General features: G+C 46.5%; 1 protein-coding gene across 1 annotated transcript in view; it reads right to left on the reverse strand.

Moving 5' to 3' along the window:
* The window catches only part of CIP2A (cell proliferation regulating inhibitor of protein phosphatase 2A), a 61,267-nt gene that overhangs the window by 9,967 nt on the left and 29,965 nt on the right, over window positions 1-21,335 (reverse strand). Inside the window, 6 exon segments of the mRNA XM_029578272.1 lie at window positions 3,480-3,619; window positions 4,897-4,979; window positions 6,624-6,737; window positions 7,274-7,470; window positions 13,890-14,000; window positions 15,984-16,055. Of these exon segments, the coding sequence (XP_029434132.1) occupies window positions 3,480-3,619; window positions 4,897-4,979; window positions 6,624-6,737; window positions 7,274-7,470; window positions 13,890-14,000; window positions 15,984-16,055 (717 nt within the window).

The following is a 21,335-nucleotide window of genomic DNA, read 5'->3' on the forward strand; positions in this document are numbered from 1 at the left end:
TCAGGCTGAACAAATCGCCACCAAGAAAACCACTTTCAAAGTTAGTTCTTTTATGGTGGCCCTCTTAAGAAGCTCAAACGGTGCATCACACATACCCTTGAGGACCAAGTTAAGGCTCCAAGAAGGACACATCTTACAAATCGGAAGGGGGGGGGGGGGGGGGGCGCGCGCGCAAATGCTTCGCACCTTGGAGGAAACGTACCACATCCAGACATGCAGCCAGAGTTGTTCCAAGAGCCTTGCCCTGCAAGCAGCCCAAGGCTGACACCTGCACCATCAAGGAACTAAATGACAAACCTTTCGTCAGGCCTCCCTGCAAAAGACTAGAACCTGTGCAACCGATGCTCGGCAAGGATCAACCCCCTACTCCATACACCAAGACTCAAAGACTCTCCAAACCTGGACATAAACCAAGAAAGTAGAGATATTGCGAATTTGCAGCAGAGTAGAAATAACATTCTCCGAAATATCTTCTTAATTATCTTCTTTCAAAAGCCAAGCCACTAAAAAACGATTTGCTTGATCTGAAAACATAGGGCCCTGTAGCAGAAGATTTGGAAGATGGCCCAGTCTCAGGGGTCCATCCACTGCTAGATTGACCAGGTCCACAAACCAAGGCCTTTGTGGCCACGAGAATCACCTTTCTTGGGTGGACCTCTAGTTGCTTTACAACCTTGCCCACCAGAGACAATGGAGAAAACAAGTAGATCAGAATGTCGTGCATCCATGGAAGCACCAGGACTTTGACCCCCTTCTGCTCCGTGCTCTCTTTTGTGACTGAAAAAAATGCGGGCCTTGGCATTCTTCTGGATTGCCATCAAATGCATGTGAGGCATGCCCCACCTGCGAGAAAAGAGGGTCATTGTTTCCTGTGATAGCTCCCATTCTCCGGGATCCAACTATTGTCGACTGAGATAATCCATCTGCACATTGTCGGACCCCGCTATGTGCAAGGCCACTATTGAGGCCAGATGCTGTCCCACGCAGGACATCAGCATTTCTGCCTCCCGAGCAACCGCTCGACTCTTGGTACGTCTCTGGTGGCTGATGTAGGCCACCATCATCGCATTGTCAGACATGACTGACTGCACGGTTGCGGAAAAGGGGAAGAAACTCCTGCAAAGCCAATTGTACTGCTCTCATTTCTAGGCGATTGATGGACCAGGTCACTTCCTCTGCTGTCCAATGGCCCTGCACAGACTGGGACTGTCATACAGCTCCCCAATCAGAGAGAATGGTGTCGGTAGTCACCACCATCCATTGAGGAACTTTGAGATGCACCCACGGCACAAATGGTCCTGGCCAAGCCACCACGAAAGACTGGACCTGGCAGAATCTAAGTGGTAGCAGGAAATGAAACTGCTCTGACATCGGATCCCACCGGGACAGCAATGCTTTCTGAAGAGGTCGCATATGAGCAAACGCCCACGGGACCAGTTCCAAGGTCAAGGCCATGGAATTGAGGACCTGCAAATAATCCCAGACCCTGGGCACTCGGTAATCCAACAGGTTCCTCCTGACCCCCCCGACTTACCAAAACTCCCTAGTGGTCCAGCGGTGGGGTCCGGGAACTCACTCAGACCGCGGTGCTAGTTTCATAATGGCGCCGATAGCCTTTGTCACAGGGGCTACCGGTGCCATTGGTCAGCACCTGTCACATGGCCATCGGCACCATCTTGTGCTCCTACCATGTGACAGGGGCTGACCAATGGCACCGGTAGCCCCTGTGACATAGTATGGGCAAAGGCTATCGGCGCCATTTTGAGTCCTGGCGTCGGACGGCAGGTCGCTCCGGGACCCCCGTTGGACCCACAGGGACTTTTGGCCAGCTTGGGGGGGCCTCCTGACCCCCACAAGACATGCCAAAAGTCCAGCAGGGGTCCGGGAGCGACCTCCTTTCACGCCGTCCGTCCGATCCCAATACTCAAAATGGCGTCGATCGCCTTTGCCCTCACTATGACGGCGATCGGTGCCATTTTCAGACTCAAAATCGCCGTCCCGCCAATACTCAAAATGGCGCCGATCACCATCATAGTGAGGGCAAAGGCGATAGACGCCATTTTGAGTATTGGGATCGGACGGACGGCGTGAAAGGAGGTCGCTCCCGGACCCCTGCTGGACTTTTGGCATGTCTTGTGGGGGTCAGGAGGCCCCCCCAAGCTGGCCAAAAGTCCCTGTGGGTCCAACAGGGGGCCCGGAGCGACCTGCCGTCCGATGCCAGGACTCAAAATGGCGCCGATAGCCTTTGCCCATACTATGTCACAGGGGCTACCGGTGCCATTGGTCAGCTCCTGTCACATGGTAGGAGCACAAGATGGCGCCGATGGCCATGTGACAGGGGCTGACCAATGGCACCGGTAGCCCCTGTGACAAAGGCTATCGGCGCCATTATGAAACTAGCACTGAGGGTCTGAGTGAGTTCCCGGACCCCACCGCTGGACCACCAGGGAGTTTTGGTAAGTCTTTGGGGGGGGGGTCAGGAGGGTGGGGGGTTGTAGTTAATTTAGTAGTAACATATTTACAGATCGACAACTTATTGAATTCTCCATACTTCCACATGAAACGGAATTGACCCCCCACGAATACGGATCACGTACGCAACAAAAACTTTTTGCCTGCACATCCCTATCCTCAACAAATATACATGAGTGTGCATGGAGCTATCTGATATGAATATTCATTTTGGATATCCTGAAAACCAGACTGACTAGTGGGTATTCCCTAGACCAACTTGAGAAACACTGGACTGGTCAAGTCTAGTTATGTTGGTGAGGACTGGAATAAAATAAAGGAACAATTCCATGGCATCTGGATTTTTTTTTTTTGGTACAGCAATTTCATCCTGCAACTCTGAGCTGAGTCAAAGAAGTAAGCGGAAAAAATGCTGTGTCATCCAAAATGAACTCCGTGAAAACCACATATTTAAACCAAGCCCCCTCTGCGTCACATCTAATGGTGACGCTAATAGCTGGCCCACTGCACTTTCCTATCACAAACATCTCAAGCCAGCTGAGGAAGTTTTTATCCCAATTTTATATTTGCTTGAGGCCTCTGAAAGATTGGTGCGACTGTCCCTAATTTCTAAATCCCATTTAATGATTCTGTCCCAATGAAAAATCACCTTCAGCAGTGTTGGTACTTGACAGTGAAAATATACAAGAGGCTGAAAACTACAGGCAGACAGCAAGCCCTTGAAATCCCAGCACAAGTTCTTTAATTACAAAACATGGAACTGTCACCCTGTTCCTGCTTACTTGGCAAGTGGTAACCAAAGCACTAACTTCAGTTTGGCCTAATACAAGAGAAACTTTACTGGATGATTGTAATATTTAGCATAGAATTGTTAAGGCATATTCACAGGCCAAGATTTTGCATCTGTATCCAAGTCTTCCATTCATTAAGACAGTATTAGTACAGGCAATCAAAAGGGGAAATTAAATTGGTGTCTCCATCAATACAAGAATTGACCTCCTTCTTACCCTAATGCTCAGCTCTTTTCTGGCTTGCTCAGTTCTGCCCATCTCTTTTCTGAGAATGTCAATGGTTTCCTCCATATCTGTGTTCTCTTTCTCTGCTGTGCTCAGTTTGTCTTCTAAACCTTTTATTTTTTGTTGAAAACCTATTTAAAAAAAACCAAAAGAAAAACAGACAGAACAGGTTAAAAAAAATAAAAAAAAATAAATAAAAATTCCCAGAGCACAAAATCCCCTCCCCCAGTTTCAAGAGACCACATGAGAAAAAAAAAAAATCCGATGTGCTCTTTATTTAAAACAAGCACTGTTTTCAATCACTGGCTGACAGGCACTTGAAGCAGAGGGACGCAAGGGAAAGTATACTGGTGGAATCTGAAGTTACTTGAACCTAAAAGGGGGTGCCCTGGAGCAGCTCCGGAACAGAGAGCAGAGTTAGGATGTGTACTGTGGATTCATCAGTGATCACATGTTCAAATTTCCACAAGGTATGCCTTTGCCCTCCAGGATTTAGAATGTTCGCCCATACAAAAGTTACAAACCAAAGTGGCCTAATTAATAAAGTGCGCTAGGCTGAGTGCACATTTTAACCCCTGTTTCTGTGCACATTTTTGTGTGTGTACGTTTGCTTCCAATTTAATAAGAATTTTAGCACACAAAATGTGTTAGTAGAAAAAAAAGAGCTAAAATGTGCGTGCAAATTAGTGCTCCTCCCTGCAAATCCTATGTTAATAAAAGCATTAGGTATTACTCCCCAGTGCTGAAAAGTGCATAGGCTTAACTCAACTTTTTTGTAACGCTGGAAATTTAACTTCTAAGCCAGATGAGGTGCATGGTAAACTCACATTTCTGGGACTAGTGTTAGTCTATGGTGCTGTGCCCCAATGCAATCCTGGACTCTGGTTTTGTGCTAACTTTTAGGAGCAGAACGTTTATGCACACAAATCATGTTTTCTGAACAAAACAATGTGCATAAACCATACACTTGCTAAGCACACTTTTTTGTTGGCATGCTTAACTCCAGATACATTTAGCATACTATTAGCTTACTGCATCGAGAGTTAACTTTTTATTACACGAGTAAATAACCTATACGCAGAAACTGAGCACACGTTTTTACTGACTTCTTATAGTAATGGGCCCAGAGCTCTCAAAGTTACTCAGGATACCGCAGAGAACAGATTGGGCCGAAAAAAAGATGTCCAGGTTCCTCTCTTACACCTTGCTTTGTTCACATAATCTACATCTGATTAACTGTAACCAAGGTAGTGCCTGAGCCACACTGCACAGAGTGTCGCTTCCTTCTCAACTCGAAGGCATTATTCCCTCCCTTTCTTGTCAATGTAGTCAAGGTATCAAACATCTCTTAGTGAAAGGCATGCATTTAATACATCATAAAATTGTTTTCACAAACCCAACCACCTACTCAATATTCTGTTGTCTCTGTCCTGCAGCTCTTTAGTTAATTCTTTTCTCTGATCTTCGGCTTCTTCCAATAGAGCGACCGTTCTAAAATGTAAAATTAAATGTAAGGGAAAATGAAGTGAAGCAAATAAATACTTCCCCATAGGATTCCTGATCTACATATAGCAGTGATTCTTGTTTTTTGGGAAAAGTCGTGTACAGTAGCATAGGTCTGGAGAACCGTCTCCAAATCCACCTCACCCCACTATGTCCCAAGCCATGGGATTACATGCAGAGCATGGCAAGGGTGAAACATGGAAGAGAGATTTCTAAAATATGGATTTCTGGCTCCCTATTTCACTTTGGGTTAAGTTTAAGATGTTTTGCCTTACATAGGGAGGGTAATTTGGAAATTGATTTCATAGAGTTGTATGCATAGAAAATTGCCCTGTCTGCCTGTAAGTTTACCTGGACCAATTCTTTGTAGTTAGAAAGAAAGAGAGGAATATTTGCCTTTTTGCAAACCTCTTAAAATATGGTTGTTTGACCAGATAAATTGAAAAATGTTTAATAAAAAGGCCTTGTCCCACTCAGAAGCAGCAGCACTGTATCACACAGGTAACAGCACTGCTGGATTTATGAATGCAGGGGCATTACAAAACCAGAGAAATTATAGGAAGCAGCGATATCATAAGAACATAAATTGCCATGCTGGGTCAGCCAAGGGTCCATCAAGCCCAGCATCCTGTTTCCAAGAACTTATCCAAACCTTTTTTGAACACAGCTACATTAACAGAAGTAACCACATCCCCTGGCAACAAATTCCAGAACTTTATTGTGCGTTGAGTGAAAAATAATTTTCTCCTATTAGTCTTAAATGTGTTACTTGCTAACTTCATGGAATGCCCCATAGTCCTCCTATTATCCTAAAGTGTAAATAACCGAGTCACATCTACTCGTTCAAGACCTCTCATGATCTTAAAGACAAGATTCTCTCACAGGAGAGTTTTATTTTCCATTTAACTACTACATAAAGGACCTGAATTTCACAGCTCTCCCCAATCCATTTATTAAGGGAGATTTCTAATTTTTATTTTATTTAGAAGGATCCACAAGCAACAAGTACTGTAAATGAACAGATATAGGTATGGGTTTGCTCAAATCTTTCATGGTATTAAACGGCCTGCTGCAAGCCCTTTGTCTTCGGTGTCTAGGGATCTTCACAGAGGTGCTTACATATGCTAGAAATGCTCCTGGAGGCATTTTTACGGTGCCCAGGTAGCATGCAGGTCCTGGAAATGCCCTGTAGAGTTTTCCCTGTGGGAGTACAGGTGGGGTTTTCACATTGAAATCCCCTATGTATACTCTGCATCCCCTGCCCTTTTCTCCCTCGGCTAAAAGTACATGCGCTGTTAACTGTTGAGCATTAAGTAATTTTCAGCCCAAAGAAATAAACTGGCTAACCACTTATCATGCTGCAAACCCCTTTGAAAGGTGCCCTCAAAGCCAATGCAGCTGGCCACATCCAAGAAGTGTTGCTAATTTACAGATTAGACAAAATAGCAAAAGGACAAATGCCAGGAGGAGGATCTTTTTTCCTGAGTTCAATGCTCACAGCTTTACATTAAAAAGTTAATTCAAGTTCAAAACTACTTCATTTGACAGTGTGACCAGATAATTCCCTACTGTACAAAATGGGACTTCCTAACCAGGATTTCTCATGGGAGCTTTAAAAAAGGTGCAACATACTTGTCGTTCTGTTGCCTGAGAGAGTCTGTCAATTTTTTCAGCGACTCCGCCTGCTTATTTAGTGTATTATGAGACACTTGTAAATCCTTATATTGCGTCTCGACCAGCTCATGCCTGGATAAAAAGGAGAAAGAAAGCATTTTAAAGAATGCTGAATGCTTTTTTTTTTTTTATGAAGTTGAGATATGTGCTGTTAATTCTCAAGTGAAGATGCAAGACCCTAAAAAGGATGAAGACACTGTACCAAGTACTTAAATGCAAACACTACACGCCAGAAGTGAACAAACCTACCACCCTGGGTTTCAGGGCAATCATAATGAATCTTCATACTCTCTCTGCATATCCTTGATCTAGAAACTTATCTGTGATCACCAACACACAAAAACCTTGTCAGGGATATTGGAGGACTGATTTGGGGATCACAGTTTCACTTCTGGCATTTTCATCTTCCAGATCTGACTGGTTAAAGCACATCAAATAATTGTATAATACTTCTAACAATTCTCTCAACAGAGAGAAAACGAGGGCATGTTTTAAAGGAGGGCATGCACTGGTTGGAATTGGATTGAATGTGCGATGTAAAATATTTTTTGCTAGTAGTGTGTCATTTCTGTTTGCTACATGAGCGATACTGAGGTGTGTGCTCTCACTTCAGCAGATGCTCAGTATAGGACACCTTCAGCTTCTCATGCTCTTCAGCGACTGCCTGTAGCTTGCGGTTGTGCTGAAAGAGCTGCTCAATGTCACTCTTGGCTCGCTCTGATTCCACCTGCTGGTCTTTCAGCAGCAAGCCCAGCTCTTCATTTTTCCTTTCTGCGTCCTTCAGCATCCCAGCAAGCTTCCTGGCCTTAAGGCAAGAGAAGAAAGACAGTGGTGTAGTGTTCAAAACTCTCGGACAGCTCCCAGAAAACTCTGTATAAACAAGCAGCAGTGTGCCAGAATCACTGGTTATCTACCAACCAGGTCTTCACAGGTTGAGCAACAGCCAACAGTACCAGTTTATAGCAAGACTGAACTGAAAAAAAAAATCATGGGGAATAACTTGCAGTTAAATAAAATCATGTGTGAATTATTAGGAGGTAATTCAGTCTAGCTAACTCAAAAGCTGGTGAGCTAGACATGCTGATAGCATAAGGTGCCTCAATATGGAACAGTTTAAAACTGAAAGGAGATAAAGGAAAATTGGTTCTTACTGCTAATTTTTGTTCCTGAAGTACCACAGATCAGTCCAGACAAGTGGGTTTTGCATCCCTACCAGCAGATGGAGGCAGAGAACTAAAAACATTGAGGCATTGCTATATAACCAAGAGTGCCACCTGCAGTCCCTCGGTATTGACCTGTACCCAGGCCAACTATAGAGTAACAAGTCCTCAACAACTCAACCACCCCCTAAATGAGGGCAAATACCAAACCCAAAAGTTGGAGCCCCCCAAACAGAAAAACCACAAATCAACCCAAGGGGCTAACCATAACCTGGCAAACTTCTTTAGGTTCTGTATATACATTGACAGTTGTTTCTAGTAAGCAAGCCAGAACACGGACTTGCTGTAATGGTCTTGAGAACATTAAGGGGCTGGGTCTCTGGACTGATCTGTGGTAACTTCAGGAACGAAATTGGCAGGCAAGAACCAATTTTCCTTTCCTGTTCATACCCCAGATCAGTCCAGACAAATGGGATGTACCAAAGCACCCCTACACTGGGCGGGCCTGCGAAAGAACCCCTCTAAACATACTTCTGCAAAAAGTCGGCTCTCCTGGAGCCTGAACATTTAAACAGTAAAGGCAAGATAAAGTGTGAAGAGAAGACCACATCACTACTCTACAAATCTCCTGCAGTGACACTGACACTCGGCCCATGATGCTGCCTTTGCTCTAGTAGAGTACACACGCAACCCCTCTGGAATTCTTCTCCCCTTACAAAAGTAGGCTGAAACAATAGCTTCCTTCAGCCAATGCACTATTGTGCCCTTGGAAGCCTTGCATCCATTTCTGGCACCTCCAAACAATACAAACAAATGATCCGATCGCCGAAAACTGTTTGTGACCTTTGCCTCCGGCGACTCAGCAGATCAATTTGGGAAGGCAGGAGCTCCAGAGTCTGATTCAGGTGAAACAAAAAGTTACCACCTTAGATAGGAACGAAGGTACCATGTGCAAACACATCCCCTCGTCCAAAATCTTCCAAAATGGTTCAGGACAAAGCCTGCAGCTCCAAGATCCTTCTGAATGAAAAAATTGCCACCAAAAATACCACCTTCAGTGTGAAGTCCTTTATCAATGCCTTCCTCAAAGCTCAAAACAGAGGCCCACAAAGCATCTGCAAGACCAAGTTTAAACCCCATGCCGGACCCAATCTATGCACCGGTGGCCACAGATACCAACCCCCTTCAAAAACCTCACAACATCCAGATATGAGGCCAACAACCTTTTCCCGATAGTATATCTCTGAGACACCCCAAAACTGCCACCTGAAACCACAAGGAATTGTAAACCAAGCTCTTGAAAATCACAGGCTTAGAGTATCCTTTTTGTCGCAAGCACTTGCTCTCAAAAGTCAAGTTGAGAGACAAAAGTGTTCTGCCCAATCCATGAAAATAGGACCTTGCCTTAGCCCCTGCAAATGAGTCAATTATGTGCTGAACCAGATCCATGAACCACGGATGACACAGCCTCTCTGGCACCCCCAGTACTACCTGGCCCAGATGCCTCTCGATGATCCTAAACACTCGACCTATTAATGGTCACAGAGGGAACACGTATAGCAGGATCCTTGTTGGCTATTGAAGAACCCAAGCATCTATGCCTTTGGCTGTGACTTATCTGCAGCTGAAGAAACTTGCTGCCTTGGCATTGCTCATTGTCACCATCAGTTCCAGACGGGGACTGCCTCAACAAGACTGGATAAGGCTGAAGGCCTCCTTCAACAGCTCCTATTCTCCTGGGTCCAACTTACCTGCTGAGATAGTCCGCTTGCACATTGTCCACTTCTGCAACATGTGAAACGGCTATCCCCTGCACATGTCGCTCTGCCCAGGCAAAAAGGTCCTGGGCTCCTTGGGCAACTCTTCGTTCCCCCTTGCCAATTGATTTAAGTCACGTCACATTGTCCAAAAACACACTGACCATTTGACCTTGGACTTGTGGAAGGAATTCCATCAATGCCCTGTACATTGCTCTCATTTCCAAGTGATTGATAGACCAGGATGCTTCCACTGGCGACCACAGTCCTTGTGCCAGCCGTTCTTGACAGCCGTTCTTGACAGATCTCCTCCCGACCTTTGAAGTTGGCATCTGTGATCCCTATATAACCCAGTCCAGAACCTCCAGGCCCATCCCTTTCTCCACATTGGGTGACACAGCCACCATAAGAGACTAGATCTGGAAGTATCCTGCAGCAGTAAAGCCAGAAGAAACTCCTCTGACACTGGATTCCAGCACGACAGCAATACCTCCTGTAGAAGGAGCATGTGGGCAAAAGTCCAAGGCACCAAATTCAACGTAGATGCCATTGAACCCAGGACCTGAAGATAATCCCAAGCCCTGGGCACTGGCATCCGCAAAATCTGCACCACCTGGTATTGTAACTTCCAAATCCTCTCTGAGGTGAGAAACACTCTGCCGAGCTGAGTATCGAACTTTGCCCCCAAGTATTCCAGCATCTGGATAGGGCTCAGGTGACTCTCCACCAAATTCACCACCCAGTTCAAGGACTGCAACACATCCATCACCGTGCGCACAGAATACCGGCATATCTCCTCTGATTTCCCTCGGATAAGCCAATCATCTGGAAAAGAATGAACTAAGATCCCCTCCCTGTAGAGAGCGACTGCCACCACCATCATCACTTTTGTGAATGAGCGAGGTGCAGTCACCAAACCAAACGGGAGAGTCCGAAACTGGAAAAGTTACCCCAGAACCATAATGGAAGAAACTTTGATGTTCTTCTCGAACTGGTATGTGCAGACAGGCTTCCGAAAAGTCTGGCAAAACCTGAAAAACTCCATGAGACAAACTGCCGCTATCATCATTCGCAATGTTTCCATACGGAAAAACAGGGAACTTGCAGTATCACATTTCACCTTTTACAGACAGAGGATGGGACGAAAGGCTTCTTCCTTTTTTGGCACAACAGTAAATAGAGTACTTCCCGCGACCATGTTCCCTTTCCGCTACTGGTACTATCATGCAAGTAACTAAAGGCGACACAATGTGTCTCGAATTGCCACTTGCTTGCCTTGGACACTGCAATGAGACACCACAAAAGCTTCCGTGATGGGGCGAAAAAATTCTAAAGTATAGTCATCCCTCATTACCTCTAGGACCCATTGGTCCAAGGTAATCCTGGTCCGCTCTTTGTAAATCTGTGATAGACATCTCAAGAGAGTGGACCAGCCTGGCTTCACTGTGAAACCTTACCACCGCCAGTCCCCTGGTTGGAGCCCTCTCAGGGAAGTCTATGGGCACCTCGAAAGGACTACTGCCTACCAGAACCCTGAAGACAAAAACGGCCACAACTGCCGAAACCTAGAGTGAGGCGGAAAAGACTTCCTAACTGTCATCTTATTCTCCGGCAGCTCATTCCTTTTAGACTCCCAAAAACATTCATCAATTTCAGGTCCTCCCTGAACACAATTTTCCTTTCTTTAAAGGGAAGATTACAGAGCTCAGACTTGGACCTCATATCAGCTGACCAATTCTGCAACCACAGCAGATGTCACACTGAGGCCTCGGCCATATTCCTGGCCGAAGTCCAGCTCAAGTCATAAAGCATGTCAGCCTCATATGCAATCCTGGCCTCCACCTGAATTGCCTGGCTATAAACACCAGCATCTGCTGACTTCTCCTGAGACTTCTGGACCCAGCATAAACAGGCCCTCTGCATCAGATTTCCACAGATCCCTGCTCACAGGCTCAGCGCCAAGACTTCAAACATCCTCTCCCGATAAATCTCTAGCTTACAGTCCTTTAACGCTGACAAACCCGCAACCAGAATAGTCAACTTGTTAGTGACCGCTGAGACCGAAGCATGCACCTTCAGCAATACCAGCAGCTGCAGGATATCCTCTGTGAGGGGGTACAATTTTACTTTGGCTCTAGCCATCTTGGGGATCGCCTCTGAGAAGTTCCATTACTGGTTCACCAGCTTCTTGATCCTTTCAGGGAGAGAAAAGGCTTTTGGTGGGCCTCGAGCCCAAACAAATTTGGATCCACTCTTTCATTGTCAGACTCCTCCCTAGACCATCTTAATACCCAGTTCCTTCTGATCATGGGAAATAAGGGGCCTCAACTCCTCCTTACGGAACAGATGAACCACCTGCAGGTCATCTCTCTCTGTTATCAGGATCTCTTAGACAGCCTGAGCGACATCTACCGTGAGATCTGCTGGGTCATCTTGATCCACCCCCAAACCAACCCCATAACTATCTTCTGGATCATCCAGGTCAGAATGATCTGAGCCTCTAGGACCCTCAGGATGGTCCAGGCCCAGCTGGCGAAGGAGGTTCCCTGACCCCTGGCCTCTTTGCAGCAAGCCAAGAAGGCTGACAGAAATGCCCTTTTATAGCCAGTGCTTTTCCTGGTTAAAAAGGCCATATGCATAAGCAAGACAAATTCTGAGGAAAACACGTCATCTTCTCCCCTGTCCGGCCCAAAGCTTGCCATCTCCCCCCCCCCCCCCGACAGGATCGCCGGAGACAACAGGGGAGGGGAGTACCTGGGCTCCCGGGAGTCTGTCACCTTCTGAGCTGTAGCCCTTCTCATGCATGTCAGGATGTTTAGGCTCCCAGTATTTATTTTGACAGGGCCTTTGGAACCTGTGGCTCTCCTACCAGTCTCGTTCCCCCCCCCCGGGAAAGCCCCTCTCCTCCAGAAACGAATTGCAGCACAGCACCGCTGCATTTAGCTGTCCCCGAGCCAGGCTGCCAGCCTGACAAGCTTTCCTGCACTGGGAAACAGCTGTTGGCGCCATCTTGTCTCACGTGACGGGGCCTGCTGCAGAGGAACAGAAGCCGCATGATCACAGCACGCGGGAGAGGAGGGGGAACACAGCCCAATGCAGCCTCCAGCTCCCCGAGCAGCTCGAAGCTTTCTCATGCTGGGAAATCGCTGTTGGAGCCATCTTGTCTTCACGCGGCCAGGCCTTCTGCAAAGGCACATAAGCCATGTGATTGCGGCATGCGAGAGAGCAGGGAACAGCCCAATGCAGCCTCCGGCTCTCCGAGCAGCTCGAAGCTTTTTCATGCTGGGAAATCGCTGTTGGAGCCATCTTGTCTTCACGCGGCCAGGCCTTCTGCAAAGGCACAGAAGCCATGTGATTGCGGCATGCGGGAGAGCAGGGGGAGAACAGCCCAATGCAGCCTCCGGCTCCCCAGGCAGCTCAAAGCCACGAACAGAGGAGCTACACTGCTCCCTTCCTCCAGCCTGCATAAGGCCTTCCCCTTGATGATCAAACCAGAAACAGCCAGAGCGGCTGCTGCTGAAAGAAAAATGTAAAACACTTTTTTTTTTTCTTTAAAGAAACATCAGCTACAGCAAAGGAAGAAATTCAAGCAAAAAAAGGAACATGTCCCTGCTGCTGACAACAACTCTGGGAAGGAGCCTTCAGGGATAAAAGGTAACCAGGACCCCATGGCTGTCAGACCCCTGGATCTGCTGCGGGCTAAAGCTGATCAGGGATTACCAACCCCCCCCCCCGCTCACCTGGCTCAACCTGAGGGATGGCCCACGAAGGAACCTAACACCTCAGGGAGCATCTTCTAACTTCTTTTCTTCTTTCTGTCTGCTTAATTGCAGGTTTGCACCTCTTCCATTTGCCGGAGACAGAGAAATACTGAGGGACTGCAGGTGGCGCTCTCTGTTATGCAGCAGTGCCTCAGAATTTTTGGTTCTCTGCCTCCATCTGCTGGTAGGGATGCAAAACTCACGTCTGGACTGATCTGGGGTACGAACTGGAACTGCACCTTTCTTTCTCTGTCACTCGAGGCTTGTTTTTAGGGGCTGCAGTATTAACTGTCCAGTTAGTCCTTTAAGGAATCCCTATGGGACCATACAGCTCCTCAATAAGCCCTACAGAAATGCTGCTGAAAAGTGTCCAAGGCTTTTCTGAGTGCACATAAAACCCTAACTGCAGAGAAAAGAACTTTTAATTTGCCAGGGATTTTCTTACTTTGCCTGCTGTACTTTCCGGAGACACTTACTGAGCTTTTGAACAAGCCTGTCAGACGTGCCGTGCTCACTTGTTAAACTCGCAGCCTGGTTCCCACTCACCTCTGCTTCCGCTTGGGCTCTCTGACAGCGATACTGTGCAACCAGCCTGTCAGCCTGAGCAAGAGCCAGTGCCTTGGCTTCCAGAAGGTCCTGCAGCCTGCTCTCCTTGGACTACAAGACAAAATGCTGGATCAGTGCCTCAGCACTAGAGGAATGCAATGACGTATCAGTACAACACTCCCGCTGATTGTTTCCCCATCGTGCAACATGACCGTCTGTGTACACATCTTTCAGGCCTATGTGAAAAATCTCAAATTCAGTGCAACGGATGGGTCTTCTGAAATTCTTTCAAGGAAAATAGGTTTTGATACAGAATTAGTGATGAGGTTTAAATCTGCTGTACTAACTTATTTTGAGCAAAAACACAAAAGGAATCGCCACCCACATTCACTAATCACACCGTTTATGTCAAGATTAAATCAAAACAATCATTTAAAGTGGTAAATTGATAGAAACAGGACTGCATCAGCAAGCCTTTGTCAACGTTCACAATAAACTTATTGAGACGTCCGGTCTTCTCGATCATTTGCAGCCTGTTTTTTCGGAAAGTTTTTAAAGCCCACAGTGACTACTTCTCATCGGGGCAATGCAGAATTCAAAAGCACACACCTTTGAAAGTTTAAGAGTCTGTGTATTGGAACAGCTGATTCCCTCCTGGCGAGGCGGAGACTTTGACAAGAAGCTGCTTCAAGCTGAACAAAAATGGATTCACCGATTAAACACTGTCCATCCTCAGGGTCTCAATAATGCATTGGAGTTGAATGTCTTTTTATGATGAGTTCTCGCCTTCACATCCCAGTTCTGACGATCGCACACGTCTTGTATGACGTCATGACGTCCGCTAAAGAGCGGGCTATTTAATTAGTCAGACTAGTTGGATGCGGTCTCTAGCTCGGCGTTTTGTTGGAGAGGATGACTTGAGACTTCGGTCCTACTTCTAATAGGTGACCGCACCATTGTCAGTTAAGTACTAGCTTTTACGAAGTTATACATGCTGATTTTTTGTTATGGTATTTATCGTTTAGAAATTAGACTCCTGAAGAAGCAGCCGGCAGGCTGCGAAACACGGCCGCTGTTGAGTTGGCATCCCAGGCACCTGCTTATAAGAAGGCATCGATACGATGTTGTTTGAATGAATGTGATCTGATCAAGTGTCTGCGATTTGAATATGCTATGTCATCCCACAAAAATACCTCAACTTCAGCGCATTGAAAATTCGTTGCTAGAGACATTGTTCTTTGAATTCAGCTTTGCCCCTATGAGAGATATTCGTCGTGGGCTCTTGAATATTTTGGCTTTTGAATTCTGCATTGCCCCGATGAGAAGTAGTCACTGTGGGCTTTAAAAACTTTCCGAAAAAACAGGCTGCAAATGATCGAGAAGACCGGACGTCTCAATAAGTTTATTGTGAACGTTGACAAAGGCTTGCTGATGCAGTCCTGTTTCTATCAATTTACCACTTTAAATGATTGTTTTGATTTAATCTTGACATAAACGGTGTGATTAGTGAATGTGGGTGGCGATTCCTTTTGTGTTTTTGCTGTTAAGTTTCGACAGGGTCGCGATTTTTTGCTCTTTGTTTGGTTGCTAACTTATTTTGAAACATTTTTCAAAAATAAAAAGAAATAGCTTCCTAACCTTTGTTCTATATGGCTGGTTTTCTTCTCCATTCTACTTAATTTTTTTGAAATTGTTTCTTTTCTCTCTTCCTCCCATCTGTCCACTTTTCTACTTCCCACCCCATTCTCACTTTTAGCTCTCCCTATGCTCCTAAACCCAAACATCTGCTCAGTGACCCAGATAGCATGGCAGCAAGGAACCCTACACCTTGCTGTGCTTGCAATGCCCTCATCTCATCCATGTGTACTTTTGTTTAGAAAGCAAGAGTAAAGACAGGGGAGGAGGAGGGACACACTCTTGCAGTTGCTAGATTGCCGTTACCCTCAAGTTCATGTCCTTGATCCCTCATCCAGAAGATATGGCTGCAAGTATAGTGGCAGAATAGCCCCAGAAGGAAGGCATGGTACTGATAAGATGCAGCTCAGGAGTTCAGAAACGTGGCTGTGTCTTACAAGGGAACACATTTCTACTCACCGCCAAAGCTGATAGTTTCTGCTCATAGACATCCATGATATCAGAAATCCTCACATCACTGATGTGGTTCAGCTAAAGGACATCAGCACATTAATAAAATGTGAAACTGTCACTACACATACAAAACCAAAAAGGCAAGTCAACATGGCAGCAAATTCTCACAATTGTAGCAAATGCTCCAAATCAAGTATGGTGCACATTCAGCATACATGCACCTTCTCTGAACAAAGTAGAGTAGTTTGGGGGTTTACAAAATATCAATCCATTTGGCTTGGAAAAGATAGGAAAATTGGTTCTTACCTGCTAATTTTCGTTCCTGTAGTACCACAGATCAGTCCAGACTCCTGGGTTTTGCCTCCCTTCCAATAGATGGAGACAGAGAAAGTTTCACTGACACTGTAACAAAACCTGGGGTGCCACCTGCAGTCCGTCAGTATTGACCTCTACCCAAGCCAAGATGGAAATGTCTCTAAAAACACAATGTAACCATATACAATCCAGAATATACAACCATCTCCTTTGCTAGAATGCCAACAGAAAACATCTTCAGCTTGTATACAAGCAAACACAGATTGAATGGACTCTCCAAACCTAGGCGGGACTCTGGACTGATCTGTGGTACTACAGGAATGAAAACTAGCAGGTAAGAACCAATCTTTCTTTCCCTGTACATACCCAGATCAGTCCAGACTCCTGGGATGTACACCAAAGCTTCCCTAAACTGGGTGGGACTATGAGAGTCCCACCTGAAGCAAGCTTTCACCAAAACTCCTAGACTCCAGCGCCTGGACGTCCAGACAGTAATGTCTGGAGAAAGCATGCAACGACTTCCAAGTCACCGCCCTACAAGTCTCTTGCGGTGACATTAACTGACATTCAGCCCAGGATGTTGATTGCGACCAAGGTGATTGAGCTCTCAAACCAGCCGAGAAAAATGAACACTGAAGCTATGGCTTTCAACAACCATCACGCTATTTTAGCTTTGGAGGCCTTATGCCACTGCTTCGCCTTACTCGAGAGAATGAAGAGATGATTAGAAACTTTCAGATAGCACAACCGCTTCACGTCCAGACACTTCTACCCCTTAACCAAAGGAACCTTCATATCCAGATTTGCAAAGGCTGATACCTCCACGAACTGATTCCAGTGAAAAGACAAAACAACCTTAGGAAGAAAAGAAGGCATTGTACGCAAAGAGACACAGAGTTCGGAAACCTTTAGGAAAGGATCTCTACATGAGAGGGCTTGTAGCTCCGAAATTCTACTAGTCGAACAAATTGTTACCATAAAAATGACTTTTCAAGTAAGATCCTTCAAAGTCACCCTGCGCAGCAGCTCAAACAGCACCCTACACATTGCTTTAAGAACCAAGTTTAGGCTCAATGGGGGGGGGGGGGGGGGAGGGACACGACACGTTCTGCACCGGAGGACACAAATGCTTCGTACCTCTCAGAAAAAAAATGCACCACATCTGGACGTGTAGCAAACGGCATTCCGTGTATCTTGCCTCTAAGGCAACCCAAGGGTGCCACCTGGACCCTTAAGTTGAAAGCCAAACCTTGCTGCACAAAAGACAAAATGTGGGCCACTAAAAACTCAAGCTGGATCCACACTGTGCTCCTTGCACCAAGCCTCAAAAACCTTCCACACCCGCACATATGCCAAGGAGGTGGACTTCTTTCTTGTAACAAAGTGGTACTAACATCCTCCGGATAACCTTTTTCTCTCAGGCGCCTCCTCTCAAAAACCAAGAGAGAGAAGCTATCCGCTTGATCCAAAAATATGGGACCTTTGCACAGCAGACTGCGAAGATGAGCAAGATGCAGCAGCCCGTCCATTGCAAGATTGATTAAATCCGCGAACTATGGCCTATGAGGCCATTCCAGCGCCACCCAAATTATTTGCCCCAGATGAACTTCTATCCTTTGCAAGATCTTGCCCACCAGTGGCCACAGCGGGAACACATACAGGAGAATCCCCTGTGGCCATGGGAGGACTAAAGCATTGACTCCGTGTGCCCTGTGCTCTCTTCTTCGACTGAAGAACCGCGGAGCCTTGGCATTCTTACACATTGCTATCAGATCCATACAAGGGACTCCCCACCTGCAACGAATCAGGAGCATGGCCTCCTCCAACAACTCCCACTTTCCAGGATCCATCTGCCGGCGGCTGAGGAAATCCACCTGCATGTTGTCCAACCCCGCTATGTGGGAAGCTTCCAGCACCTCCAGATGCCGCTCCACCCAGTGCACTAACTCCTGGGCCTCTTGAGCCACTGCCTGACTTGGTACCGCCCTGCTGGTTGATGTAAGCCACCATCATCGTATTGTCCGACAAAATTCTCACTGGCCTGCCCTGTACAAGAGAAAGAAAGGCTTATAACGTTAGACGTACCACTTTCATCTCTAGACGGTTGATAGACCACGACGCCTCCTCTGGAGATCAGTGTTCCTGCATCACGTGAGTCTGACACTTGAGGCTGGCATTGGTTGTGACTACTATCCAACTCAGGACTTCCAAGGCCACCCCATGGCTCAAATTGTCCCGACACAGCCACCAATCCAGACTCGACCTGGCGCTTTCCATAAGAGGCAGCAGTAGATGAGAATTGTTCCAATACCGGGTTCCACCTGGACAGCAAGGTCAACTGAAGTGGCCGCATATGAGGAAACACTCAAGGGACCAATTCTAACCTGGAAGCCATAGACCATGGCCTGAGAACCGCACTGTTCAGCAATCTGCAAATCTGTCCCTGGATCTTGCCTATCTGCTCCTCGGTAAGAAACACTCATACGAGTGTGGTGTCGAAGCATGCTCCCAGGAATTCCCGAACTTGAGATTGAACCAGCTTGCTCTTGGGAAGATTCACAACCAAGCCCCGGGACCGTAAACGCTGCAGCACCACTGCCACTGTGTGATGACAATGGCCCTCTGACCTTGCTTGAATCAACCAGCCATCCAAATACTGCTGAAGAGCTGCTGCTGCTACTACCACCATCACTGTTGTAAAGGTCATTGGTGCTGCTGCTAATCCAAAAGGCAGGGCACAAAACTAAAAATGGTCCCTGAGAATCATGAACCTGAGAAAACTGATGATCTAGGTAAATTGGAATGCGATGATATGCTTCAGTCAAATCCAGAGAAGCCAAAAACTCCCCTTTGTGTACCGCAGCGATCACAGACCTCAACATTTTCATCCAAAAATGAGGAAACTGGAACTCCATATTCACCTTCTTTAAATTCAAGATCAGATGAAAAGCGCTGTCTTTCTTTGGGACCACAGATTAAATGGAATACCTTCCTGTTCCTTGCTCCATGACAGGTACTGGAATTATGGCCCCCAACATACATAGACAACCGATGGTCTCTCGAACCACACGTCTTTTTCCGGTTGTAATCGCAAGAGGACCTTATGAACAAATCCTTTAATGGGCATGAAAATTCCAAAGCGTAACTGTGCTCTATCACACTCAGGACCCACTGATCCGGCATGAGCTTGGCCCAGTCTGAGAAAACTTGTTAACCGACCTCAGATTCTTGGAACGGAGGAGTGGGCTGGCCTCGCTTCATTGGGTGGACTTGAAACCAGAGACCCCCTTACCAATACCATTTCTGGTCGGTCTTTTGCCTCGAAAGAACAGATTCCAAGGCTGCTGCCTCCCGGCGCCTTGTTTCTGACCTCCTCCCGAAGGATGAGACTGCTGGGAATGTCGGTTCGACCGGAATCGAGCCCGGGCCAAAGAAAAACAACTGCCGATTCTCAGCTTATGCTCTGGCAGCTTATGCACTTTGATCTCTCTGAGATGCTTCATGAGTTCCTCCAAGTCCTCTCCAAAATGACGCAACCCCAGCTGAGACAGACCAGACATCCACCGACCAGTTCCTCAACCAAAGTCGCCTCCTAGTATAGACCGCGGACATCATAGATCGAGAGGAAGTATGTATGAGATCACACAAAGTATCCGCACCATAGGCCACCACGGCTTCCAGCCTCTTGGCCTGCTTTACTTTTTCCACGATTAGCATATCTGATTGTTACTGCTGTACCCAGTGCAATCTGGTCCGGAGCATAAAAGTACTGCATACAGCAGCACGAATGCCCAATGATGACACCTGAAAAATCTTCTTCAGGTGTACCTCCAGCTTCTTAGCGTGCATAACCTTAAGCGCCATCGATCCTGCCACCGGAATCGTAGTCTTCTTTGATACCGCCAAAACCGAAGCATCCACCTTTGACATTCGCAGCAGATCCAAGGTGTCTTCCGGCAAGGGATACAACTTCTCCAAGGCTCTACCAACCTTTAAACCTGCATATGGAGCTTCCAGAGCACATCCCAACAAAAAATAAGGTTTCCAGGTAAGTAATACAATTTATAAACGCCAAATATTATGTGGAAAAAAAAAATAAAAATTTTTTATATATGTAGGACCACTACCGACTGGATCTGCTAATCAGTCAGACCCAACGTAGGAGAAGTCACATTGCTTTATTTAATATATATTTAAAGTCCTGAATCATATTTCAAAAAGTATTGCCAGGGGAAATATCAGAGCCACCGCGGGCTAACTTTTGATCCAAACTCGCAACAAAGTAATAGCAGTATTTAGCTTCAAAAATGCAAAAATGCAATCTTAAATAATAGCAGTACTTCGCTTCGAAAATATAATCCCGACGTGATCATGTTTCGGACCCTCAGGTCCTGCTGAGCACAAACATCCAGAGCACAAACATCTTCACAGATTTATGGAAGGGGAACTCCTTCACTGGCCTCCCCAATTCCTCCATAACTAATCCACCTCCTCATGGTCTGAAACAGCCTGGGGTTCCTTAATCCCCAGATCCTTCAGGACACATGGAATAAAGGACTAGAATTCTTCCTGGTGGAAAAGATGGAACACTTTCAGATCATCTCCCTCCACAGAGGGTGTTTGTTTCTGCACATCCTTAGGGTCCGGACAAACCAGAGGAGGATCCACCCCCCGATGGATCATCAACCAGAGGATCCCCATCCTCTGAGTCCCCCCAGGGATTGTCTGCATTCCCTAAATGCAAATGTTGGCTGAATTCTGGCTGCACCACCAGCTCAAGATGATCTAGACCTCTTAGCCAAAAATGGCTCATGCAGATCCGCTCGTTTAAACAGGTATCATCCCGATGCCTGTTTAGCCAAAAAAGTCTTGTGCAACAGTAGCACCAAATCTGGGGAAAAAACCCCTGGATTCTGCTCTAGGTGGTCTTCCACCTCCTCCCCCAAGAGAGGTTCCCAGGACCCCTGAGGTTCTGAGGGTCTTTGAAGTTCAAAAAAGGTTTGGTTAAGTTCTTGGAGGGGAAGTCCATTAACTGCTATTAAT

This window comes from Rhinatrema bivittatum, chromosome 15 (assembly GCF_901001135.1).
Source record: "Rhinatrema bivittatum chromosome 15, aRhiBiv1.1, whole genome shotgun sequence".
Lineage (NCBI taxonomy): Eukaryota > Metazoa > Chordata > Amphibia > Gymnophiona > Rhinatrematidae > Rhinatrema > Rhinatrema bivittatum.